General features: G+C 43.9%; 1 protein-coding gene across 2 annotated transcripts; it reads right to left on the reverse strand.

The window, feature by feature from the left end:
- Positions 1 to 438: 438 nt before the first annotated feature.
- On the reverse strand, positions 439 to 11969 carry ERI1 (exoribonuclease 1). Of its 2 annotated transcripts, none has more exons than XM_086612236.1 (7): positions 11889 to 11969; positions 10832 to 11007; positions 8252 to 8462; positions 7136 to 7219; positions 6368 to 6477; positions 4032 to 4146; positions 439 to 2122 (listed from the first exon to the last, which is right to left on the reverse strand). In XM_086612236.1, the coding sequence occupies exons 1-7, from the start codon at positions 11967 to 11969 to the stop codon at positions 1880 to 1882; spliced, it is 1020 nt and encodes a 339-aa protein (XP_086468362.1). In that variant the 3' UTR covers positions 439 to 1879. The 2 variants fall into 2 exon arrangements, with proteins under 2 accessions (XP_086468362.1, XP_086468363.1); XM_086612237.1 differs by lacking the exon at positions 11889 to 11969 and adding an exon at positions 11245 to 11317.
- Between the last annotated feature and the right edge of the window lie 2674 nt (positions 11970 to 14643).

Raw genomic sequence — 14643 nt, forward strand, 5'->3', positions numbered from 1 at the left:
CAAATAAAGTTTTTCATTGGACTGTGAGCCTGGTTACAGACCTGTAAATAAAAGACTAGTGACAAAGTCTATGATACTGCCAGCGTCCCAAGGGGAAATCTGCTGAACTAGACTCAATTCTGTCATGGAAACCTGCACCACAATAACTCAGAGACAAAAAAAAAAAGTAAATTATCATGGTTCTTCAGAAAAGAGAATACTATAGTTGCTATAGTGAAAAGCAAATATATTATTAACAATTTGTACAAAATATGGGCTGACAAATAAACGGTATTTTTGGAGTAAGCTTATCAGAGACTTGGATTTTAGCCTTCTGAAAATACACCAAGTATTGCAACAGAAAGAAACTGTAAAGTTCAACAAAACTCTACAAGCAGAACAAGTATTTACTTTCAGAAAAAAAGGAACATTGTTGTAAAGCAGTTGTGGCTGTCCAAATCTGTGTCTCTGGAAAGAAAACTGCTTCCTTCTTACTTATGAAGTAACTGAAAACTGACCAATTCTTCTCTCTTAAACGAATTCAAAATAAAGTTTTCACATTTCCATTGATCTGATTTAACAGTCAGTAGAGCAAGGGGAGCTGGGAGGAGTTTGATTAGCCAAGCAGTGAATGTTCTCAGTAAAGCTTTATTACGAATTGGTTATTTTGCCTCCCGAATGTAAGTGGCAGAAAGAATGAATGAATTATAATACAGGGATACCAAACTAACATTTTCTTGACCAAGAGCAATCAAAACACATTATTCTGCTTTTCAGAAAAAGCCATTCTAACACAAAGCTGAACACACTAATGTTGCACTTCGTAACAGCCCATGGATACAAAGGAAATTAACACTCTGGCCTCTTTTTAATATCATCTTCTTGTTGTTAACAATTAGACGTGGCTTTTACTAATAAAATTGCACTAATCTTCCAATGTTAGATTTTGACATAAAGGCTTCATAGCGGCAGAGGCATGAGAAAGTACCAAAAATAGTTGAGCATGTCTAACTATGAACTAGAAGCTTCTTGTTTTGTTTTACGTAACAATCACATAGCACAAAATTTTGATGATCTGGCATGTTTTGAACTTATTTTTACTTCACTCATTTTTAAGTCCAAATGGCTGACAGTGTCTAAAAGCAACATCAAATGAAGGGCAGGAATAGGAGATACAATCCTCAAAGTGAAAATCTGAAGAAACTTCTCTTTTTAAATATAGGTTAAAAAAAAAAATACTATCATACTGCATTAATGGAATTTTTATTCAATACACAGCTCTTCTATTTGATGTGGAAAAAAACCCACAAAAAACCCCCCAAAACACAGTACTTCTCTACTGCTTTAGAATGGATAAACTTGGTCCTATTTCTCCTAGACTTTGTAAAAAAAGAAAAAATTAGCAGCAGGAACCCTTAGACAGTTGCTTTATCAGGAAAGGCCAGCCTCACCACTTGCTGTTTCAGTTCTTCTAGCAACGTCTTACTTGCGCAATGAATAATCAGATGCTGGATATCATTAGAGCAGGGCATGGTGAATAAATGCTACCCACAGGCTGGGGTGGAACAGCAGCGCCCAGGCTCAGTCGATCTTCACGCTGCAGCGTTCAAATTACACATTCGTAAAGGCTTAACGCTGCGCCTGGATTCCGCGTATCGACCTTACTGCCAGAAAAGTTGCAAACAACAACAAAAAATAATCATCAGTATAAGGAAAAAAATGCTGTAACACAGGCTTCAAAGAGCTTCCACACTCCTCTTTATTTCAGCAGAGATGATTAGTTAAGGTGCTTGCGGATTCTGCACTGCAGACAGGCTGGCAGAGGTGGCCACTTCATAAGCTCCTAAACAGTCTTTAGTGGGTATGTGAGCGCAGTTCCCCACGCAGAACCCCGTAACTGCTAGTTTCTGTAGCGGGGCATCTGTGGAGCAGGGGCTCCCTCTAAGGGGGCTGAGGAGGAGACTGTTATAAGCTGTCCAGCATGCATTCTCTCATTCACCCGCAGTTCACAGCCATCCTGCAGCATCCTTATAGCTATCCTTGCAATGTTTTTGGAGTCATCAAGTCCACTGTGAGGTCTCCCATCGTAATTCATGCCCAGCTTTTCAAGCATGATTGTCAGCTTGGTCTGGTTCCTCGGAACCTGATGGAGAAAGCGAACCACATTCAAGAATTAGGTTCTGTAGTAAGATATTTTAATCTAACACAGTGCAGTAGAAACATATGCAGGTTTTAAGTCTACTTAAGTCACATATTACTTTCATGTTGCCTTTTGTCAGATCACTAACAATTTAACTTCAAAGCATCTTGGTGAGGCAGACACTCTCATTTTTACAGAGGAGACAGACAACACGAGCTTGTCTAGACTCAGGATAATCTCAAGAGCCTCTCACCATGAACAGCACCAGCTCACGATGTGCCAGCACGATGGCCTAGCTAGGTTTAACAGGCTTTATAAAAGAGGAATTACCACCCAAAGAGGCATGGCAGAAGGAAGCAGGTTTTGGTTTTCCTTTTAAATGCTAAGGGATTAAAGAAGCACCAGGCTCTCGATTCTCACTGACATCAAGCTTCTGAGTGCCTCCAAACACCACGGGAACAGATCAGTGACACCTGTAACAGCCCAAGTCTACATGAATGACCAACAGCATGAACAGACAAGGAAGCTTAACCGACTTTACCATGCAAAGTGCTACACCAGCAGAAGCCCCAACTCCTCTCTTGATTAACTACTAAATATACATTTGTCCTTAGGAAAGGTCAAAGAAAATTAAAAGGGTAACTCTGAAGGAAAACTTTAGTTTGCTCTCTTGGTGGTGATGGTTGGGGGAACATGGGATATGCCAAGTTCCAGGATATTGCACCATCCTACTGGATTTAATAGCTAGGCAGAACAGTGACAACACATTGCCAAAACCTTGCAACATGTAACTCCAATAATAACACCCACTCACTGGGCAAGGGAGGCATACTGCAGGTTGTGGGGTACTCCACAGGAAAGTTACAATGCATTCCTTGTCATTAATTTTATCTATTACTTAGCAACAAATTCAACAGCAGCACAGAAGAGCTGAAAAGAAGCACTGAGCAACTATAAATGTTACAACCGCTTGCATTTATTTAAAGAAAAATAATCCCCAAAAGTGAAAAGAAACTGATTCATTCTAAGTTATAGTCTTCATCACCTTTGATGAAAAAGCACTCGCTGCTCAACAGAGAAATAAAAAGACATTTAGGTTAAAGCTGATAGGACTGACAAGACTGTTGTGTGTTCTCGCATGTTTCCAACAGAAATGGTGATGCAGTGAAGGCACAATAACAGAGGGAGAAACGGAGTAACCCTGTAACATTCGCTCAGCACAAAGTAAAGCTCTTCTCTTATTAACCTTTTTTTTTTTCTCTAGAAGTGACATTTAGTATGAGAAAGCCCTTCAAGAGAAGATGGTCAGCTGTGCTGAAACCACACTCAAACAAACGGTTTCGCGTAGGCTGACCAGGAATTTGCCAGAATCTCCAATAACGCACTTTGCGGCAATCTGACAGCGAAGGCGAGCAGCAACGGGGTCCAGCACTGAACTCGGTATTACTTTTCTCTTGACAATTTGATGCAACTTTAGGTATGTCCTAATCCTTCTCTGCTTCCATTACACTGCCTAAAGTGGACATATCTGAGGGTCGTTGCACAAATTACTTTTGTAGCGTATTACATGAAAACAGAAAAAAAGAATTGAAAAATCAATACAGAGTCTTTTCAGCCGAACAGCTTCAAAACACACTTGATCTAAGAGCACCAGTACAACATTTTTAGACGATCCTTCCTGGAACATCTCCTGATTCTTAAAAACAAGATTAAAATCAAAATGAAGTAGATTATATGATCTTCAATTAGTAAAGCGAGATCAGGGCATGAAGCACACTTGAAAATCAGGCCCCAGGCAACCAGTTTAAGTACTGTAATTTTATACTACACCAGTAAAGATGACAAGCACAACAGGACATTCTAGACTTTTAAAGCAAACTTTCCCGCAAGAGAAGCAACAATCCATACAAACCTTATAGAAGTTCCCGTATGATTTGCGAATATTGATCCACTTTTTGGCAAAAGAAGGGTATTTGATACGGCTAATATGGCACTGGGTGTTCAAAAATTTACTCATATCCCAAGACCTCAAAAAGCCAGAGGAGAAAAGAGAAAAACATTAGTAACGTATAATTCAGGTGCCCTGTGTTCTACATATTGCACAGCTGCAGCACAAATGGCTATTTTTTCTTTGGTGGTCAGCAGAAGGAAAACACTTTAGGGAAAGGTCTTTTGCTACAATCACGGTAAAGAATTTTTTAATATCAATTTGTTAATCATGAGGAAAACAAATAATGACATAAGCAAGATTTTCACGAGGACGGTTTCAGGTCTAGGATGGTTAAAACAAAAATTGCATGCCAACTTCTCCACCTACCACATCTACTCCAACACCTGCCAACAAACTAGATGCTTACACACCCCTTGGGGAAGCAAGTGACACCTTAAATTTTCCTGATTACCTGGGTACGTATGCACCTCTCTACTTAACATAGGTTATTGGAAACAACGCTGCGCTTAGTTTTAGGAGAACCAGACCTTTATGGAAAGAAGATGAAACTATAACCCTACGCACTTCTAGCTCGCCTTCCCGAAGGGAACCACTCCAACAAGTTTGTAAGCTTCAAGCTAAAATAAAGCCTTTTTTCCCCCCTTCTCTTGCAGCTGTCTACACAATCTGAGCTATATGACAGATTTCACCGCGCCTATTTTCCTTGAGGAATTTCACTGAGAGGATTCCCCTGAAAGGGAATTCCAGACACATTCCAGGCTCAGTAACATAACCAGTCTCACACCAGTTTTGCTTTACCATTTTCTTTTTTAATTCACTGTTGCTTCCAAAGATAGAAACCTAATAACAGGTAAAAAAATTAGTCTAATAGCAGTATTTACCAGAGTTCCAAAGTTGGAATGACACTACTTTAACTCCTTATTTTAAAGGTACACACAGATCTAAACCATACACCTCAAGTCTTGTGTGGCAGCTTTTAGATGGATTCGCGGTTCACACTGGACACAATGACATTCAATGATATGGGTTCTTCACCAGAAAAGACCTGTGATTTATAGTCGTCTGAAACTTCAACAATTTTGAGAAAAATGGCTCATAGCCCAACAAAATTTTCCCACTTGGTAAGTTCGATTAGTTAAAAAAGGTTTTGTTATGTATTCATTCATCTCCTACAATACATTATTTTTCAAACCACTCACATTATAGACTAAAATATGTATCTGTGTTTTACTTGACAAAATCGTTAGGAAGTCATACTAATATCCTCCACCCTCTGTTTTCATAAACTCCAGGCTTTTTGGGAGGTTCATCTTCCTTTGGTTCGACAGTCATTTTAACAGAGCAGCACAAAATTGCCTTTTTAATCCAGCACAGCAGAAGACTTACTCCAGGCAAACAACAGGCATAGCAACCTGAAAATGCATCATTCAGCTCAACACAGCTAATGTTAAAAACTCTCTGTGCTTAAATCTCTCTTTCCAAGAGAAGGAAAGCAGACATGTTAACAGAATAGCAATGTTTCAGAGCTAAAAAGCAAGTTACCACCTACAGAAAAATTCTCTGGACAGTGCTATACAAGATAAGGCTCAAACAGTATCTTTCATCGTGTAACAAAGCTAAGATCACAGGAACAAGGTTACGTCACAGATACACCTAGATCTCAAGATCTGTTCACTTTGCAGTCATAAGGGAACTTGCTTTTCCACGCAGACCTTGTGAGAGAGCAAGTTCAGGTGGCAGTTCAAGGTCTAGTCAATCCCTCACACACAAAGCTTGTCAGAGCTGGGACCTGCCAGAGTCACAGTCCTCTAAGCCAAAGCAGAGAGCTTTCTATGCTAGCCACTTCTCCTTGTTTCATAAACAGCATAATCCATTATTACTTTCTGGTGAAATACGCAGGATGTAACACTAACACACACAGGATGCAACACAATCACCACACATCTCTGAAACCTTGGATTCAAGAGAGCACGGAAGTTGCTTAGAACTGAAATTGCACAATGTTATTTTCAGGTATTATGTGCTATATGAAAACTAGATGTAAACAGAGAATTATAACAACAAAAAAGGATAAAAAGTCTATTCAACGTTTACATTTAGTTACATACAGAAAACTAGGAAAGAAACAGTGCCATCTAATGGATTCAGGCTTCATGTTCAGCTTTTCTGATCTCAGAAGCTAAAATTGTAATAAAATGGCAAAACGGCAGTGTCATGATGCACCTTTAACAACACTCTCAAAGATTAAACACTGTTTTGCAGTGTTAGATCGTGCCAGAGGTTACAAAAGGACATACCCATCTGTCAACATGGAATAGCTATACTTCGTTCCCAGTTCTCGCTGTCTCATCCACTCTACGACATTCTGCAGAACTTGAGGAAATGTATCAGCTTTATCAACAATGTCCTAAGAGAACCGAAAAAACAAAAGCGAGGAACATTTTTTCAGAAAAAAACAACAGCATGAAGTGTAAGAATTATATTGGTATATAGGTACTCGCTAAATCACTCACTAAGTTAGCTTCACAAAAATCTTTAGAAACAGATTACACATTAAAATAAGCAGACAATGGGACAGATTTTTCTGAACTGAAAAAAAAGCACCACAAAAGCACCACTAAAAGAGCCAACATCCAAACGACATCTATAAAGGTGACAAGGTTAGTCAGCTCTTGAACTTGGATTAAAATCTTGGACGTTGTTACCCAGGCTCCAGCTCAAGTCGCTTGATCACAAGACACTCTCATCATAAGACTCTAAAAGATTTAGAATAAAAATCTTAGAAGAGGAACTGATCCAATTCAAAAGGTACTTTCCCCTGCCAAAGGCTAAGTTTCTACACACGCATCACAAAATGAATGCTTTTCCCTACAGCCCCTCACAGACAGCTAAATGACCAACTTAGTGAAATCAATCCTGTGATAACTGGGAGAAAGGGAAAAAACATGAATTAAGAGAATAAGCCTTACAGAAAAATTAGCATGAAAGATTACCAGTCTGAAAATATAAACATCTAATATCTTTTTTTCATATTTTTTCCCTGAAGAAACAAAAGTGCGAATTACCTGGGTGATTCCCGTCAGACTGATGCAGAATTTTGAAAGCTTGGGATTAATTTCTGGCTTCACGTACTGCTGAAAGGTATCCTCCTGTAATACGAGAATCAAACACTCAGCAGCAGCACACTGTGTAGCAACTTCTTTGGCTTGCCCATAGCTGAAAGGCAACAGCGGCTACTTGCGCTGCTTGAGGCAAAAAGGAGCATGTACCTCCCCAGTCAATATCAATATCAACACAATGACCCCAGTCTGTGAAACCAAGCAGTACAAGAGTGAAGACTACATGCAAGTTTCATGGGAAAAAGAAAGCCCCAAATCCCTGCTGCTGTACAAAACCTTTTGGAGAGAGGAAAACCCACACTGTTTCCTACTACTCTAAAGGTAATAAAGTCCTGGTAATCTGCACAATCCTCTCTCTGCACATGAAGCTACACTCTAATCACACCATCACAGTGTTTACTGGAAATTCTCCTCCTCTTGAAAGTTCTTAATAAATGAACCATTAGTCAGAGGGGCGTGCACTTCCTCCACTTCACTGACTCACGGAGTTTCAGTTAGGCAGCAAGTAGCTTTTCCTAAAAGCAAGCTGTACTGGAACAGAGCACTTGAGGCTGCCCAATGCCTACTAAGTATGTTTAAAATCAGGTTACACAGCTGTCGATCTGTTTAGGTACATTGCGGAAACAGTCTAGTCCACCAAGAAGCGGAGTTCACTCAACACCACTTTCCAGACCTCTGCATTAGTCTCTTCTAGATTGCCTCACACAGGCTCACAAAATTTGCTAATTCTTGTTTAAAACTAATCCCTTGAGTGCTAGAAATAGCTCTGTGGATCTTAAGCAGGGAAAGAAGCGGAGAGGGAAGGACAACTGAGAAACTGGAAGTCCTTCATATCAGTAGAGGGAGTCAACAGCAGGAGCATAATCTATTCCAGATGCTTTAAGAATAGAAATAAAGTTTTTCTTTGTATGTAAGAGGCACAAAGGATAGGTCTTTATGAAAACAAAAATCAACCACTATTTTTAATGAAGTTCAGCGTATACCTAAAATCTACTCTAGGCTTTCTGAAGCAAAGAAGTTACACTGAAAACCAGCATGCTGACACTTCATTACATCACTTACTATTTCCAGGGTATGCGTGTTTAGTAAGACAACAGGAAACTCAATTATTTCATGTATGAATTCAGGTGGGTTTCCTTCCTCACATGTTGCTTCAAAGTCTACAACACAGATGTAGTCATAGTAGCTGTCTCCATTAATGGGTTCCTTCTGCATCAGCTTCTGTTTCTTATAATAGTTTTTCAGTCTCTTTTTCAGCACGTCTTTCACTCCTCTAAAGAGGTAAGAAACATAACAAAGATCACACTCTCATTTAATTATGTCACCAAGGTAGAACTGAAACTATATTTAACATCTGAAACTTCATCATTTGTTAACCTCATTTTGAACACCAGCCCTTATGAAGTCTGAATTCAACTTGATCGTACAGTTAACGCTCCATCATCTAGGACACTGCAAAGATTGCAATACCCCTCAACAACTAAAACATCCAGATAATATCAGTATTTGGGGATAGACTAGGAAGCACAGTGCAAAGACACTCTGCTGTCACCTCCAGTTCAGCAAGACTCAGTAGCTGAAGCCTTTGTAAAGACCAGGTCTTTGCAGACTGCTCCTAGATGACCTCTGGCCCTGGAAGCTTCACCCCTGTTTCCCTGCGCCCTCTGCCTGAAGTGACTGATGCCCGAGATTTTCTGTACCAGTGGCTCAGATAACGCAGAATCCAGCTAAGAGGCCCACATTTTAAATTTGTCTCAATTTAAATTTAAAATTGAGCTTGAGTAACTCAATTAAAGTAAAATATTCAAGAATTCAGTTATGAGAAAAACTTCCTAGTCAAGATCCTGCTTTTCAGGAGGCTAGTGGCTAACACATAAATTCATAGTGGAAATGATTAAAGTTACTGTTTCTTTTTAATACAAACATTATAATATGCAAGTGCAGGTGCCAGAACTGCCATGTACCAAACCAGAGCTGAATAAACAAGGATAATTTACTCTTCAAAGGAAGTTATTTTTAAAATTACACTTTGCAAATGAATTCACAGAAGCTGCAAGAGCTACTTGTAGCAAGTGGCATTATCAGAAAAGCAGCCCACTGATCCGCAAGGAAAAATTGGAATCAGAATACTAAACTTGTATGAGATCATCAGCCAACCCTTTTTCTGCTCTGGTTTACTAATCTAGTTTAATTCAACGACCAGTTTGTTCAAAGTTGAAACAGTATGGGAGCTGATGCAGAGGGGAAAATTACCTTTTTCTCCATCAAACCTACAAAAGAAGTTGAAAGAGGAGATGACTTGCTATCAAAATAACCCCAACAGAAAGGATGGCATATGGCAATCTGCTTGAGTCACTACATTAGAGGTGATGCACTACTTGTTTACAAGCAAGACATATTCTGATCAACTTAATCAAATATACTGACAAAAGAAGTGCAGCTTAGCTAAATGGAAAGTTTAAAGCTTTCTGCATTTACAACCAAATAAAAAAACACAAATAGAAAAATCAATAACCTAAGAGGAAACCACAAGTACATAATTTCCTATTTGAATTCTGGTTTTTATTTTTAAATCACAGTAACTGCTGAATAGCTGCACAAATCTAACCTGTTCTACTAAAAGTTTTATCAGGTAATGACAAAAAATTTTCCTCCTGAGGAGTCAAATTCATTTAACAGAAGAATTAAAAAAAAAACATGCAGCCAGAACATCTGCAGACAGATGTGGTGGAGGTGGCAGGCTGCACTTCCCACCCACACCGTTCTGTTTTTCTTTTATTCTGTTCAAATGATTCACTATTTCGTTTTTTTCCTCTGAGCCTCCTCTCTCCTACAGTCATCACCTTCTCTAAAAAGCTAGACTTCTCCTTTCAGATTCCATCTCACCTTTCCTATTCCCTCTTCCTCCAGAGCAGTAGCTTCTCACTTTGCTAACTCACCACCACTATCACTTCATTACCACTGCCAACAGAAACAATACACTTCGTTTTTCCCAGCTGACCTTCTTCTCAACATTTCAAATTTGTCTGGCCACACCAATATCGAAGGGCCTTGCAGGCCATTTATGATAAGAGTAGGAACCACTCTATATATTCCTAGCCCTTTTCTCCTCCTCGGTGAGCACAAATCCAGTTTATAGTACATTCATTCATTCACATTATTCTATCTCATCTACTCACATTAGCAAAGAATCTAAAAGGTACCTGTCCTCTGCATTTATTAAATTCCGAGCCCTATCACTACAGAGGTTCCAGCCAGATCTGTGCTGCGTACAGTAAATAAAAAAATGCATGTTCTGAAGCAAGTTTCTCTACACTCAAGGTCTGCAACACCACTTGAGAATCCTCACAGTTCTTCAGATCTATCTTTCCCCCTCGACCAAAAACATGTTTAGAGGTAACCTACAGTTACATATTCTGTTTCTTTGCGTTACCAGTTGAGATATCACACGTTTCTGGGAACACATTCTCTTGCACACACTAATCCTACAGCAGAAGCTGCATCAAGACTGCACATAAAACAACTGGTGTTTGGTGGTGTGCCTGCTTTTCACTTTGCAATGAGTTTTTAAACTTTAAAACAATCACCCCTTATCCCTACTGTTCTCAAAGAACAATTAAAAGGTTCACAAATCAGCCCAACCTGGTTTCAAGCTTGAACTCTGCAAGTTTACTTCTGAGCTCATCTCTGGTCATTCTGTTGATACAACCATTGGTTATAGCAATTTCTTTGTAAACTGGATCACTGAAGTCATTCGAACTCGCAGTTGAGTTTTTCCCATTAGTTTCTTGATCACTGATCCTACAATGCTGCCTACCCTAGAAGAAAGAGAAATCTAAAGGTCATTTAAGAAGGTCAAAACAAGAAGCTAAAGCATGAAAACTTACACGTCGTTTTGACGCCGAAATGCAGTAAGCATCACAGCGTTTCACTCATCATCAAACCGAGTGAACTAGCTTACAGACGGTTCTTCATCAATGCCGACGCCTGCTCTGAAACGCTGTTTTCCTTCTCGCTTTCGCAAAAATCAACAGACATAATAAAGGGGTACTAACAAACATGTCTGAAGTCACGCCAAAGAGCAGCTCTGAGAGACAAAGCCTGAACGCGTCCCTCTGTTTCAACAGACGAAGTCTGTTCTCCGGTAGGAGCTGTTAAACCCTCGACCGGCAGGCAGCGACTTCTCCCAGTACATGAGCCACAACGTACACGAACTGCCTGAGGCACGCGGACATACAGACGTCCGATGCCGTGTAAAAGAAACAAAACAACAACTTAAGAAGGAAAACGACAGCCGCTTTGGCGCTAAACCGTTATTCACAGCCTTCGCGGGGCGAGCACACAGCGGGGCCGGCCTCCGCCGGGCCCGCCCGCCGCCGCCGCCGCCACGGCCGCCGGGGCTTTCAGTGCGCCGGGCACAGACGGACACCGGAGGCGCCTCCTCGGTCACACGGCACACGGCCCGTTCGGCCCGTCCGGCCCTGCCGCGCCGCACGGGCCCGGCGCCGGGAACCACCGAGCGCCCGGGGACCGCCGGGGCGCAGCGCGGCCGCCGTGCGCGCGCGGCGGGGCGTCCTCCACGCATGCGCGGCGGGCAGGGCGGGCAGAGCGGGCCGGGGCCGCCAGCGCATGCCCGGCGCGGCCAGCACCGCCCGCCCGGCCCGGCCCGGCCCGGCCCGGCGCCTCCCGGTGCACTCACCGGCGGGCGGGCGGTGGGGGCGGGCAGCGCCACCGCCTCGTTGGGGGCGGCCTGCGGGCGGTTCTCCTTCTGCTCCTCCATGGCGGCGGCGGCGGGGACGGCGGCCCGTCGGGGGCGGGGAGAGTACGGGGCCCGCCCCTGGGCGATGGGGCGGCCCCGCAGCCACCGCCCCCCTCGCCGGGCCGCTGCGCTTCCGGAAACCCAAACAGCTCCTCAGCCCCGGCTCCGGCTGTGGCCGTGCCCCTCGGGGATAAAGAGCTGTCGTGGCCGTGTGCCAGGCGTGCCCGGGCGGCCTTGCCCCCTGCCTGTCCCGCCAGCCCTCAGCCCCGCTCTTCCGCGGCAGCACCTTCCCGCTCCTGCCGTATCCCTCCTGAGGTTTCGCTGAATAACCTCCTGGGTTTGGGAGTCACGGCAGCTTTCTGGAAGCTCTGGCCGCATTACAGGAAAAATGCACTGGATAGACACCTTATTTATGCTTCCATATTCCTCTCCTTGTGAGACTGACTTTGTGCAGGGCCATCCTAGACACAGATCTGGGACACCCACGGGGTGTGGTCAGCCAGGTCCCAGCCACCAGAGCGATTCAGCAGCCCCCATCCCCTCCCTGCCCAGGGAAGGTGTGCTCTTCCCCATATCCCTTAATCCACAGTCAACAAGCAGGATGCAGTGGGGTGGACTGCAAGAGACACGTGTGAGCCCTCTGGGTGTTCTCAGCCAGGAGGTGAAGGCAAAGGGAAGAGGCCTCTCTGTCCCACATCGGTCAGTTAATTTTCCACTGGTGCTTCCCACAGCCCTGGAGAGCGGTTCAGGCACGTCCTTCTGTCCCTCAGCGATGGAGGCCAATGCATACATGGTACCCACCCGACTGATGCAACCACCCCAACACCTCCACATCTGCCAGCACATAAACAGCCTGGCGTCTCCTCAGCTGCTCTGTTGTGGCTGGGGCCCAGCCGCCCGGCTTCAAGGCTTGCCTCCTGTCTCTCTCTGGCACACCAGCATCTCGTTGCAGATGCTGACATCCCTTCCCCTAGACCTGCTGTGTACACTCACTGTGTTCAATGGGGCTGCCACGGAGGTCTGTCTTGTCTTCTCCAGATCAGAGTGGTGATGGAAGTGGGGTCATACACAGGCTGTGTGGAAGGGAACTCGCTCCCTGCTTTTAACTCCCCCTCTTGGCACTGCCACTAACGCCCATGTTGGCAAGCAGCGGGCTATCTGTCTTACTGCTGTTGCCTCGGAACAAGTGACACTTGAGCAGGGTTCACAGGGAGCCAAGCTTTACAAGAAAGCCAACAACATGGTACCAATGAGAACCACTGAGCTCACGAACCCACAAAATACCCTAAATGCAGTAAGGAAAAAGCTATTCCCCAGAAATCACCTGCCTTGCTGTAGTGGCAAATGGTTCACAGACATCAGTTGGAGCAAGGGCTCAGATTTACTCAATGCCAAATCTCTTCATGATTTTGTAAGCCATTTGCTAACAGTGCTCAGAAAATCTCTGGCTCCTGGATTTAGAAAACCCCAAATCTACCATTAGGTGCAGATCCTTCCAGATGCAGGGCCCAAGGAGGCGCTGGAGCAGGAAAAACAAATCAAACAGCCAGGCCTCTCCTTGAGATTGAGATCACTTTTATTTTCAGTTGTTTTGGCGAGGATGTGTGAGCGAGTGTGGGTGTGGTGCGTGTACGCCTGGGCATGCATGTGTGTGTGCGCAGAATCCTGCCCAGTTATGTAGATTATATGAATATCTGCAATTACAGTCCATGAACTGAGCCATGAAGCACGGGATGAATGCTACACTGAGGCCCACTTGCTTGCCTCTTCTTGTGCTTACTGCAGTGCAGCATCTCCACCTCCTCGCACTGCCGTTCCAAGGATGCCAGCCCAAGATCCCATCCAAAGAGCACGGGAGGAGCTGAGCTCCAGGATCTGGCTCTGCAGGAGTGAGCCAGTGGGTTTTCACCTCACTTAGTGAGCTCCTAAACACCATTTGCAGTTCCCTTTAACACAACTGTATCTGTCTCCTCACAGTGAGGAGCCCCTACTGCTCTGGCAAACTTTAACCACCTCAGAGGTACAAAGGGGAAGGGAATGGGGACCCCAGGTAAGCTCCAGCGCTACAGCACAGCCAAGTGCACCTTGGGTTCCTGGGAAAGCAGCACCCCAATGCACTACTGAGTTTTCGCAGCCACTGTGGAACTGTAGCATGGGGAATGCTGCAAGGGAGATGACCCGTGCTTCCACAGCCCCCAGTCTCTTCCATCTGATTTGAGAGACCACAAGGCAGGTTAAATCCTAATCTGGTCTCTATTTCTGTTTAACTTTAAAGCTCAATCCCCCAAGCTCAGAGCAGAGACAGAACGCAGCAAGAACAGCACTGCCACAAAAGGAGACTACTCAAATGCATCCTGGCCTTGTAGCAGGTTGGAAACAAGCTTATTTCTCTGACCTTTCTGCCCTTAGCACAGTTAAAGCAGAGGTGTCCTGTCTCCCAGGACCCTCTGCAGTTGCCAGAGGCCTCCAAGTACCCCTGCAAGCCCTAAGACGAGCTAGATGTGCAGCATCGCCTTTCAAGCTCCCTCTCACTCTACCTCAACAGATTTTTGTGCTGCTTAGGGATGTGCAACTTCTCACGTGTTACACAGACCCAGTAGAAGGCAAAGCTGCTGTCCTGGGAGGTTCACTTGGACGGAAGCAGGTTTGAATCCCAGGTTTTGCTTCAGGGCATAACACACGGTACTCCAGGACA

The sequence above is a fragment of the Tauraco erythrolophus genome, chromosome 5 (genome assembly GCF_009769465.1).
Source record: "Tauraco erythrolophus isolate bTauEry1 chromosome 5, bTauEry1.pri, whole genome shotgun sequence".
Classification (NCBI taxonomy): domain Eukaryota; kingdom Metazoa; phylum Chordata; class Aves; order Musophagiformes; family Musophagidae; genus Tauraco; species Tauraco erythrolophus.